Below are 13041 nucleotides of genomic sequence, written 5' to 3' on the forward strand. Positions count from 1 at the left end.
GAAAATGTCACCAAAGTATAACATAACTTCATCATTAAGTCTCCATCTAAATGAACTCTGTTCTCTTTATAAAGAGCTCCTGCAACTATAATCACATGTAAACCTAGGGCGGAAATTCTTCTAGGATCTTTATATAAAAAATATACAGAGATTTACAGAGATTATACAGAGATTTACAGTCAAAATGAAATGTAGAAAGCAAAACCAGTTCTATAAAAACCCTCAGCAGTATTCACTCTGTAGAGTGCCAGCTAGGCATGTAGCGATAATTAAATAACCATCTAATCGCGATTATTTGATCTAACCGCGATTGTTTCAGACAACCGCGATTCTTGTGCTTTTTATATGGCACAAGGGGGAGTCATACACCAAAAGAAACAGAAGAGCACCAGTTTGATTTTCATGCACTGTATAGCCTATATCATCTGAAGCCATTCCAAATCTTAATGTGAGGGACAGAATTATATTTACATTGTTAAATTTAAGTTTACAGAAATTGATCTTCCTTCTGCTGCAGCTGTCAGTCATTCTCCGCTCAGCATTCAAACAGCACGTCACGTTCAGTTATGACAGTCAGCACGGTAAAACTCTCTCTCCAAGATGATATATTCCCATTATAATACTTGATGTGTAGATAAAGGTCTGGGGATTCGCATAAAATGACATCTTGCTGGAGTTCATTGCTCTCTCATTTCTATTCTCTTTGTTTGTGTACAGTGTGGAATGCAGTGCGCTGTGACTTATGTTGCTTCAATTTCATAGCTTATATATTTTTATTCAAATGTAGTTTTTCTCTGTAATGAGGAAGTGAGTATTTAGTGGATTATGTATAACAAAGGGTTAAAAAAAAGAGTGACCATTAGTTCCACAAACACAGTATTGATATCCTGTAGTGGTGTAGAAAAAAAAATAGCGCTGGTGTTGGATCGGTATTGGCCGATTCTTAGAATTTGGAATACTCTATGTAATCTTACACTGCAAAATAATAACTCAAAAAAGATTAAAAGATAACATCATAATTATTTACTGAACCCTTAAATTAATCACAATTATATAATGAAAGCCATAAAAAACAGACAATTAATCGCGATAATTGGCATAATCGCCAAAGCCCTAAAACAGACAATTAATCACAATAACCGTGACTATTTTTAGACAATTATTCGTCAGCCAAATTTCATAATCGTGACAACCCTACTGCCAGCAGTATATTAGAATGTGGCATGAAGAACAGATAAATATGACTGTCACATTTATTGCTGTTGTGCATACTTTAAGTTACAGCTTCTACATTCAACTGCCAGATGGTTCTTACAGAGGATGAAGAGCTGGAACTCCTTTTGAAGGCTGCAATTTATTAATAAAAGTGCATTCTAATGAGTTTCCAGGAATCCAAGACAAACTCATTAATGAAATTACATAAATCAAGTTTTCAAGGTAGAAGACATTAATCTAACCACCTATTTTTACATGATGTAAATAAAGCCTTGGTTGATAAAGGTTCACCTTTCAATAAACAGAAATAACTTAATGTGTGGAAAGAACAAGTCAAATGATATATAATGTAACACTATAAAATTACTCACATGGGGAAAAAAAGGGAAACTATTTTAAGTCATTTGCATTTTATAACATTTAAAAGTGTACTCGTTTTTTTTTTTTACTGTTTGGCTGTTTTTGTTGAGGTCATACTGACTCCTATAGGTCTGGATGCATGAAGTTTGAATACTAAATACTGTTGGTTTACAACACTTACACTTTTAAAGCACCTTGGCTGAAAGTGATATGCAGCAAAACATTGTTATTATAATTACTGGCAACTTGGTCAATTGCATGGCTGTTCACGTGACGTCAACATGGCAGCACAAATTAAGTGGCGACCCACTCCATGTAGAATAAAACAGCTTTTGTGGAAGCCTTGATATATCTAGAATATTCACCACATGTGTATTTACATCCTTTTAATGCTATTATTTTACGTATGAGTCCACATTTGTAGTTAACATAATAATTCACTGAGCACGGTTTTGAAGTGACCAGCGAGACATGTTCGCTTTATTGCGCAATACATAAGTTACGCAGAAAGGATGGGAACCGATCGCCTCCTGGATCGAATGTTACTACAGCAACGTTACACGTTTTTGTGACAATCGTAACTTTTGTTCACACTGTTACGGTCTACAAAATGTTGCCAGTGATGTTTAAAACCCCCGCAGAAGACTACAGAACCACAACAGCTCGTGTGATCCACAACCCGAGTGCTGGAATGCACGGCGTAAAAGCATTAAGAACCCGATTATATTAACGAAGCGATCAAAATAACGTTATTTCAAAAGCCACGATGACTTTGACAGCTGTCTGTCTTATCAGTGATCAATAAAACCCAGCGCAGGTCCCGCATTTCGGTCACAGTGCCGGAAAGAAACGACAAACGGCTGTCTAAGAGTCGCAAAACTATAAACATGAGGACATCGTAAACTCGCGAGCCGTTTTTGACACGCGCTACATATAATCAAACTGCAAATAATCGCGATTAATAACCCAATCAAATTGCAAATGGAGGGAAAATCTTCATTCGGTGCCTAGACATTCTTGTTGGTTAGTGAGCTACATGGACGCCATGTTGATATCCCTCCCTCGCTTCTAGACAAAACCAACCAGTTGGGAGTGGATTTTTTGTTCCTCTTTGCTGCGAATGTCATGAAATCGACCCGGTTTATGCGCTTACTTACCGCTGTCCGACAGCTGATCAAACGCCTCGCCGTTCAGTCTCACTTTAGGATGTAACGCAGCGCTGGTTACATTTGTGTTTCCGGAGTTAAATGTCAGAATTGTGGTTGGTTGGAGGAGCCCGGCCACACTTGAGAGCTCGGAGGGGGTAAACACACACTCACACACATATAGTCACAGGCTGTGGGAGAACTCTAGTGGCAGAACGCTGCAGTTGCGCGCTTTACTTTGCACGTCTCACCTTGAAGCTCTTTTTTTTTTCTCAAGCCTTACTGCTCTGTGGAAGTTTTTATGTATTCATAAATAGAAAATTCAAATTAAAACTGAACTTATCTAGCCTAGCTGTTTATGAGTTGTGTGGCCTCTCTGTTAGATATGATGAGCACATCATCTCAGAAATGTATTTATTATAAATCTACAGCATGTTTTGGGGCTTTGCAGGGACAGGTGATCAAATATTATATGAGCGGTTTTAATTTTCAATTCAGTTAATTGGTTTGCAACCCTATTATTCAAATTTTAAATATGTCTGGGTTATTATCATAACTAAAACTAAAAACTTAAACGTATTTTATTTGAGCTTGTTACCAAGGCAACATTTTTCATTTTCGTTAAAGTAGGCTACTGAAATAAATAGAACTAAATCAACTAAAACTAATAAATGCAAATGAATAAAAACTATATAGACTTAAAAAACTAATAAAAACGACAAAAACAAAACGAATAAAACTTTAAAATGAAGTTAAATTAAAATTAACACAAAAAAATGTAAAAGTAAAAAGCAAAATAAAAGGTTACAAGTAACAAGGTTGCATATTTAACCTGCAGTAATTAAGGACTGACTTTGGACCAAATATTGTTTGTCATAGTTGATAAACATATATTTCCTATAAATTAAAGAAAAAATATTTTGCGTAATCGTTTTTTCCCACTCTAACATTTTAGGTAACTTTGTTGAGCACGGTTGAGTTTAACAAATGCAGTAGACCAGATGTCAGCAACCTATGGCACGGGTGCCAACATTAGCCGATTACCGACGTACATTTTGACTGAGGTAATCATTTCTCATAGTCACGCAGCCTGTTTGGATCTATAAATACTATTAAAGTGCGAGCATTAACCTGCGCTAGTCTACAGATGCGCGTGGCTAACAACGCTCGTCAATGTCAAAATAATTTAGATGGCCAATCAAATCAAAGTAGGGTTTAGCAAAAGGCAAATCATTTAATATTAGTCAACTGTTTTATGGTAGAAATGTTAAATGACCGACAGCTGTATCCAGTGATGCAAACTATTCGACTTTTCCCCCCTCAAATATGCAAATATGACCGTTTTGAAATAGAGAGATGAAAGTGTCTTTATTTATTGATTATTGAAAAACGATCATGATCAAAATAGTTTTCACAGTGAAATGTATGTGTAGCCTATGCATACATGTGCCTTAATAGATTTATTTCTTTACTCTCTTACATATGAAATGTTGTATGAGTTGTTATGGGCAATAATAAGTAATGCTACTAAAAACATCTCTGTAATTGCATTGTTTTTACAGGTCCCAAAACATATTAACATTAAAACATATTATAAGACCTGTCATTTCTTTGGATTGGAGTGAATGGGAAAAACAGATTTTCCCAAAATAATTCTCGTTGACCTTAAGAAGAAGCTCCAGCAGATGGTGCTAAATGAACACACATAGACTGACACCAACATGTCTGCAACCTATAAACAAAGATGAATATACTGTACATAACAAATACTGTTTCTTTACGTCATCGCCTTTTCCAAGTTGTTAGTGAAAGTATAACTGTGTTATTTTTCTCTTTGAGGTTTTACTGACAATGTACACTAATAATGCATTGCCCGACATGAACAATTCTGGTATTTACAAAGGTATGTCATAACAGGATGAGAAGATGTCTTGGGCAGTGATGGCATAGTCTGACTTAACTTAACATAACTTAAATTAGCCATGTAAAAGTCCCTGCTGCTGTGTCAGAGATCTGAACTCATATTCATAGGTAGTTTAATAGAAATGGAAAGTATTCAGCTGTTTTACCATTATGAGGCCTGAAATGCTGGGAACCCAAATATTCACAGTTCTCTGTAAAGGTTTGCATGGCCCAATTTATTTGGATCTTTATGTGCTTACATTCCCCCCTCTTTAATATCACAACAAAGTAATGAATAGTCTAAACACATCTCAACGTTAGACAAAATGTTTGTCATTATTTCTGTTACTCTGGCAGAGTCTGCGTAATAGGTCCTTTTTTTAAAGAAAGAATTTGCCAGGAATGAGAACACTAAGAAGACACGTAATAATTCTGATCCATACATCACTACAGTTGTATTTTCTTAAGCAAAGACCTTTTTTTTTATTGTTGATGCTTCTGTAAAGCTTAAAGAAATAGTTCAACCAAAAATGAAAATTTGCTAAAAAAAAAAAAAAAGTACTCACCCTAAAGCCATCCAAGATGTAGATGAGTTTGTTTTTTCATTGAAACTGATTTGAAAAAATTTAGCATTGCATCACTTGCATCCAATGGATCCTCAGCAGTGAATGGGTGCCGTCAGAATGAGAGTCCAAACAACTGATAAGAACATCACAAAAATCCACAAGTAGTCCACACGACTCCAGGCCATCAATTAATGTCTTGAAAAGCTGCATGTTTGTAAGAAAGTAATCCAAGTCATTTTAACTTTAAACTGCCACTTCTGGCCAAAATACCAGTCCATAATCAATAATAACACACAGAAATGTTTTGGACTGTTTTCACTTAGAAACGATCTGAAATGATCTTAGAAACTTGATCTGTGCAGATTTCTTTCCTGATTCAGAAAGCAGTATTATAGACGCACAGCTTTTCACTTCACAAGGTTATAATTGATGGACTGGAGTTGTGTGGACTACTTGTGGATTATTGTGATGTTTTTATCAGCTGTTTGGACTCTCATTCTGACGGCACCCATTCACTGCAGAGGATTCAGTGGTGAGCAAGTGATGTAATGCTAAATTTCTCCAAATCAGTTCTGATGAAGAAACAAACTCATCTATAACATGGATGGCCTGATGGTGAGTTTTCAGCAAAATTTCATTTTTGGATAAACTATTCCTTTAAGCTTAATGCATAAGTTACCTGCAGCCAGACATCTTTATGTTTTAACATTAATAGTTCTGTAATATTGTAGCAACAGTGTTGATCTTTGTTGCAATGCAGATTGTTTCATACGTTGTAATGGACTATTTTGTTCTCAGCAAAAGTTTTAGAACAGAATATTCATGAATTTTTTTTTCCTTTTTTCCCCACAACCTATGAAATATCCCAGACTGAGACTAGCAGTGAAATATCATGTTTCAGATTCCTGTCTGAGCAGAATTTCTTCATAATGACATGTCCTGGATCAGTCCACTATCTGTGGGAACTATCAGTGCAGGTCTTAATCTAGACTCTATTCAGTGCACTCTCTGTTCATTTTTCCTTCTCAGACTTTTTGGGAAATGATACACCATTGGATCTCCATAGAAGGAGAAATCCTGTCTGGGTTTTAATATGCGCATCTGACGCAAGGTGCATTTTTGGGAACGTAAAAGCATACACCAAAATAAAAAGCCATAAATGATGATCAACTACATGTCAGTATTTTCCTTTGTGAAATGTTCCAGTGCAGATGGTCTGGATTTGAGAGAGTAATGTCTTCTGTTCATCTTTCCACACTGTCTATGATCATCCGGCTTGATTCAAAATAAAACTTGCTACTCATATTTTATGAAAATGCATTAATTCAGACATCCTGTGTAGTTTGACAGACCTCAAAATACGCAGATTAAATTGTGTTCTCATCTGTCTGGCAACGTCTGGTTTACATTTGAATAAAATGCGTTCTCTAACATCACATTTGGGATGGTTTCATCCAAAACTCATTATATGGTAGGATGACTTATCATGTGACACATTAGCCCTAGGACAACCAGAAGAGGTCACTGGCATGTCAAAGCCCAGCCAGTCATCTCCAGAATAACTACAAAGTCACTAATAAGCAAATTCTCACACTGTATTGCATTCATTTTTGAACATTATCCTCAAATACACTCTTGAAAATAAAGGTTCTTTATTGTCATAAGGTTCCACGAAGAACCTTTAACAGTCAATGGAAATTTTACATTCCACAAAAGGTTCCTTATAATGAAAAAATGTTCTTTAGATTTTTAAAATGTTCTTCACACTAAGAAAAAGATGGTTCTTTTAAGAACTGTTAGTGTTCAATGAAGGGTTCTTTAGGGCACCAAAAATGGTTCTCCTATGGCATCGCTGTGAAAACCCCCTTTGGAACCTTTATTTTAAAGAGCATTTAAGAGTATACATGAGCTGTACTTTATAATAATAACACTCGAGACAGATCTTTTTCATATATTACCATGTTTCTGTTTGATACACTCTTCTCCCATCAGCTCAAAGAGACAATGGCTGCTCTCTGATTTACATATTTCCACATCTGTCTCCAAACTCCATCACATGATGTTCATAGAGTCACATTACCTGACCAAGAATAAATACAATGCTTATGAATGAGGTGATTTCCTGGAACTGCACTTCAGTGCTGAGAAAGTTACGATTTATTAAGCTGCTGTTTAGCTCAACTGACCCGGTACACACACTGGCGGCATCTTGGGTGTCATTTATTGGGCAGATCTTTCAAATACAGATATAGCTGTTCCAAGTAATTCAGGTCCAAATGAATCAGTGTTCAATTCATACACTGTAAAATGATTTTTCAAGTAATAATACAAAAATGATTAGAGAATGTTTTACAAGAAAATGCAGTTTCAGTTTTTCTACAGTACTTCAAAGTTTCACATTTAATTTAGTGTACTTGCTGCTGCTTTGTAATTTGCCAAAGTAATTACAAAGAAAATAAATAATTGCCAAAGCCAATTCTTCACCAATTTTTTCAGTGTACTGTAGTTTAAAAAGTTAAATAGCAAAACCTGACAAGCACAAAAATACATTAAAAAAAGGAATATGTCTCCTCTACCTTTACACACATAAATGTTTTTGTTGGTCAGTCACTCTTTCAAGTTTATCACATCTGTGAACTACATAACTTGTGGTTTGACATTTATATGAAAGCAAAAATATTCACAGGTTCACCCACAAGACTTCATCTTTAAGAAGGGAGAAGTTAGCTTATTTTCTCAAGTTAATGCTGAACTAATCAGCAAATCACTTGATGCACAATAGTTTGGAGTCCAAACTAATAAATAATAAAGTGAAAAGATATATTTTAGAATCCAAATAAGACTTCACGCTTATTTTCACACTCATTTTCATGCTTGTTAACTGATTGCTCTTCTCTCCAGATGAACTGTGCTTTTTCACAGCCACCCAACCAAACAAGTAAAAGATATCAAAATGTTGTTTGTGTAAGAGTGATTTTGTATGTTGCTTTTAAATGAGAATATTTTAATGAATTCTGTCCTTGTGCCAGCACACGTTATTTTTCATAGAAGTCAAGTTGAGGCAAGTCATCACGTGTTTTGGTATAAATTCATTAAATACAATATGTATTGGCCAAAAAAAAAAAAAAGTTTTCAATATTTTTGTACATTTTGCTGTTTCATGATTTATTTTATTCACGATTGTTTTACTGTTTAAATGTTGCTGAAAAGCCATTATAGGCTGTTTAAAGGCAGGTTCGATTGGGACTAACTAAATAGGGGCATGTTGTCTAAAGGTCTTTTGACAACATGTTTTGTCCTGGGCTGTGGAAATGTTCAATCGCTTTTGTGTAGCCAATGATTTTTAGAGTATGTGTCTATACAGAGACCGACTTTCAAACTAAATCTACTCTGAGAAATATTTACTGGAGTAAAAAAGTGTAACAACCAGCCCTATTTAGCCCATAATCATCAAAATCACCCCAATTTGAGTGACCCCAAATCAGATAAACACTCAAAGTGTTTGAAATGAATGCCAGTTAAACATCTGTCCAAGTGCTGGCAGTGTAAGATGTGTGCATAAGGCTCATCTGATGATCTAAAGGAGGAGGAACAGAATCAACAGCCTCCCCTCAGCGAGAGCTCGCGCTCAGCCCTCCTGCACACAGCACATGGGTTTTGCGCGCTCAGAAGTGTTTTCACCGGACATCTCGGCGCAAGTGGTTTGTTTTCTTCTGACTTGAAGGATGACTTCTCGCTCTTGATGCTGAGGACTGCTCGGAACTTACGATCAAGAGAGATATTATTTATGAAACCAGCAAGAAATGAAGATGAACCTCGTGAACAACTGTTTGACTTTTCTCTTAGTTTGGCACGCGCACGCGGTAAGTAACGACCCTACCTGCGCCGGTACTTTTGAGTTACTCAGCCTCAGGTGTGCGGCTTTCAACTGTCAATAGGGGCGATGTGTTGTCATAAGGGCCGTGTTTCAGTAAATATGAAATCTGAGTGAGAAGTCCAAACACAACAAATGCGAGTTTTCTCTACTTTTGGTTTTTTATATTGGTTTCAAACCTAGTTCAAAACGTTGCAATGTCTTTGAATGGTGTCCTCCAAACTATTATATTGTAGCCATAGCTGTTAGGTAAATAAGTTAACACACTAAAACCATGCTAGCATGTTTCAGGTATCAACTGTATAATGAATGTAGATTTAAACTAAGGGGTTCGGTTGAACTCTGTTTTCAGTGTTTTTCACAAAGGTCACGTCAAGTTGTCACGTATTTATGTTATATTTATAGTTTTGTTCAATTTATGAATTACAAAAATATATGAGTTACATTTCAAATGTGTTTGATGCAATTGAAAAACATTGAACAAAGATCATGAAAGTCAGCTTATATCAGTTTACAGTAGCTGGTTTTGGAATATGATAGCTGGTTCATTATTGGTATAAAGTGGTTTGCCTGGTTGATCTTAGCCCTGCTAGACTACCAGCTGATCTATCATTGAAATCTTGACCAGCCTGGTCTAGCTAGAAATTATGTCAAAACCAGTGACTATCAGAAGAATAGCACATAGGCTAACTTTTACATTTTTCGAATCATTTTGTGCTTTGTAATTGCTTACTTTTTAAAAAGCATAAAATTGGCTGTTTAATGTCGGGATAAGTTGTGACAACATAACCCATTACCACATCCACAGTTATTGGGGCATGTTGTCACAGAAGGTCAACATGCGTTCAGTGAATCTTTTTTTTTTTCCTGGGCACTAGCGGTCGAAATATTTCATTATTTTTTGGCAGCAAAGACTTTAAGGTATGTGTCTACAAATTATAAACTTTTTTTTCTGAGAAATATTCACTGAGAAATAAGCCACAAAAAAATCTGAATTGTATGTGCAATCTAAGGTAACCACAAATTAATTTATTTTTTCTTTCTTAATTTTTTTTAGCCATTAGGGTTAAAAGTGTGAAATTTCTATTCTTATTACATTTGGTTTATTGATCTTCGCTTCGCAACAACCTCTCTGTGTTCTGCTTGTGCTGTTCACTCTTACAGTTTCAAATTAAATTACAATTTAAATGAGTCTCTCAAATATATTAAAAAGAGACATAACACAATGTTTTAAAGGAGCGGTCAGAACTGGGTCAGGGCTATTCTAGACAAGGTCTCTGTGGTGATTCAGGTGTTTCGCCCAAAGGGCTCTCACAAAAAGACTCATCAGTGCACGAGCTACTCAATTTCTTGCTGTGGAGCTTAAAACTGGTGGCTTGCAGACAAATAAAAACCTATATGCTTTTTTGCCCAGCTAAAATTTTAATTATTTTCCTTAAATATTTGAAAATGCATGCAAAAATGTTTTAAAAGTACTTTCAACATTGACCTCCTAATGGACTTTTACAGCTATAAAACCTATAAACGGTCTCATAAAGTTTAAACTTTGTATGTACGGCACAAAATGGCTGTTAGATATACTAACAAGCAAATAAATGCTTAAAACAAGTGAAAAATACCTAATATTTAAGAAATGTTCTCTGAAAACAAGTCGTATTATCTCATGCAATTTTACTTCTAAGGTTAATTTATGTTGTTTTAAGGCTGTTTAGATTTTTTTTTTTCTGAAAAAGATAAAAAAAAAAAAAAAAAAGGACTTGTTGCAGGTTAAATACCAAGGTCAAAGATAAATAGTTTAGATGCAGGAAAATTGATGCGCCATAACTAAACTTATATAAGATATTGTTTACAAGCCATTGCTGTTAATCTCGTTTTAAATAAGCCAAAGCTTATCTATTCAAAAGTCCATTAAGCAGTTACTTTTCTTTTAGATAATCGAGCATCTCTTTATGACCTTAATTAAAGTGCAACACTGTGTGTCCATATGGCTGCATCCCCAGAGGCACAGATACACCATGTAACACACAAACTCAATGTTAGAATGCTGGAGAATTTTTCAGATGTAATGTATATCTGTGTAGTTTGTCTTCTACAGGGATTATGCTACAAGAGGACTGTCCTTGATATGTTTTCCACTCTACAGTCTTTGTCTTGGATTAGTATTGAGAATGCACTCAAACGTAATTGTTTTGTGTGCAGCAATTCTCATATTTATATAAAATAACCTTTTCTTGTTGTACTACTTTTTTAATTTACAGTGATTTCTAAAGCTCATGGAATTTCTGCTCCCAAAAAATCCTTAAAACTAGGTTTACGTCCCTAAAACTAGGTTTTCAATCCATGGATCAAGAGGTATCGTCAGATACTGAAGACATATGACACAGAGATCCCATCAAAGCTCCGAGAGGAAGTTATGTGTGGTTGTGCTCTATTAAAATTCAATCCCTGACCAATTTCATACAGCAACATTTAATGCCATTTTTTATTTCGCTACTCCTTGTCCTCCTGGGGTTTGATGGTATTGTATCGTATTTCTGTGACAGGCTTTTGTGGATCTGAACAATACAATGTTTTAGTGGCAGAAAGAACAGTTTTTTTCTTTTCCTCTAAAAAAAAAATTCCAACCTCCTATGCTGTACGAAAATGACAATAATCCAGAAGATCTTTTTCCATTCAATACTTTGAGTACTCAGGAAAAAATGTTTTTATAATTTAAATAAATAAATAACAAAGCACAAAATGAATCATGAAACAACAAAAATGTCAAAGGTAGCCTATGTGTTATTCTTCTGATAGTAGTTTAGGATTTGAAACGACAAAAACAGCAATAATCCAGGAGGTATTTTTCTACTAAATAATAAAGTAATCACAAAATTGTTTTAGAAATTTCTGCACTGTTTTGATAGTAATAACACAGCTTTTTGTGTGTTGCACAACTTTTTAAACTAAGCAACAAAATCTCAGAACGCTTTTGACCTTGAAATGCATTTCTTATTCTCATTGGGAAAGTGTTTAATTACTTTTTAAGCGATGCTTTATGCTCTTGTGAGAGAAATTGAAAGTTGGCTTGCAAACTGATAACAGTTGCACAACTGCTTTTCACCGTAAACACGAGACCACACGATCGCAGATAATCAGATGATGACATTTGCAAAGTTTCATGCTTTCCAGCTGACCCACTTCAGTTCAAAAGTGGAAGATTCCAGAATCCAGATTCATCTCATGCAGCTTAAGTCATCTTGACTGTGTCAGAAGAGAAACAGAGTAGCACAGAAACACATTGTCAAGCCACAGAAGACATAGTAAAGATGTTCATCATCGTAGGTTTAAACTTCAACAGTCACACCACTTTTGTTTGTGGCATTTCAGAGCAAAACCATATTTTATTCACTAACCACCCGCAAATCCAGTGTAGCCAGATGCTGTCTGTGCTGCGCTTTGTCATTGTTTACAGTGAAAATAAAAGATTAGCAACTACATTTCATTGTAAGTACATTTCCCCCATAACCTTCAAATAAATTTGTAGTCCTAAAAAAACGCATGGAAATGAGTTTGTTGGCAGTTACTCTAGTGGGGTTTAGGCATGAGCGAGCAGGAAACTGTGTCACATGCACAGCACTACAGAAGGATGCAAAAGGATATTGCAAATAAAATAGGGTGACTGAGTGACATTACTGACTGAGTAACATTACTAAGGTCATCTTTGTTTAAAGATGAAAATGCACTGGACATGCTGCCACTCTAAATGTGACTCTAAATGTTATGGCTACTTTGGCCTCTTTCATATATAAGGTAGATGGGGCAAGTTGTCACAAGGGCTATACCTCCCTTGTGACAGCTTGCCCCAGTCTCTCTTCTGTGTGAAAAAGGTAAAAGTAACTATAACATTTCACTTATGGCGCTTTTCCACTGCATGGTACGGCTCGGTACGGTTCACTTTTGAGGGGGTTTTCACTGAGTACAGTACCTGGCACCTGGT

At 35.6% G+C, this 13041-nt stretch overlaps 2 protein-coding genes across 5 annotated transcripts in view; one reads left to right on the forward strand and one right to left on the reverse strand.

The window, feature by feature from the left end:
- The window catches only part of LOC107729650 (zinc finger MYND domain-containing protein 11-like), a 19927-nt gene extending 17020 nt beyond the window's left edge, over positions 1-2907 (reverse strand). For 2 of the 4 annotated variants that reach the window (XM_016540288.1, XM_016540287.1), the window contains exon 1: positions 2733-2907. The gene's annotated coding sequence lies outside the window, so the exon portion shown is untranslated. The remainder of the gene's footprint in view (positions 1-2732) is intronic. The other 2 variants (XM_016540290.1, XM_016540289.1) reach the window with 1 other exon arrangement.
- Positions 2908-8788: 5881 nt separating this feature from the next.
- LOC107729663 (vasoactive intestinal polypeptide receptor 2-like) overlaps positions 8789-13041 on the forward strand; it is a 31933-nt gene continuing 27680 nt past the window's right edge. The window contains exon 1 of the mRNA XM_016540312.1: positions 8789-9051. Within this exon, the coding sequence (XP_016395798.1) occupies positions 8992-9051 (60 nt within the window). The 5' untranslated portion in view covers positions 8789-8991. The remainder of the gene's footprint in view (positions 9052-13041) is intronic.

The sequence above is a fragment of the Sinocyclocheilus rhinocerous genome, unplaced genomic scaffold (assembly GCF_001515625.1).
Source record: "Sinocyclocheilus rhinocerous isolate Xijiao unplaced genomic scaffold, SAMN03320098_v1.1 scaffold278, whole genome shotgun sequence".
Taxonomy (NCBI): Eukaryota; Metazoa; Chordata; class Actinopteri; order Cypriniformes; family Cyprinidae; genus Sinocyclocheilus; species Sinocyclocheilus rhinocerous.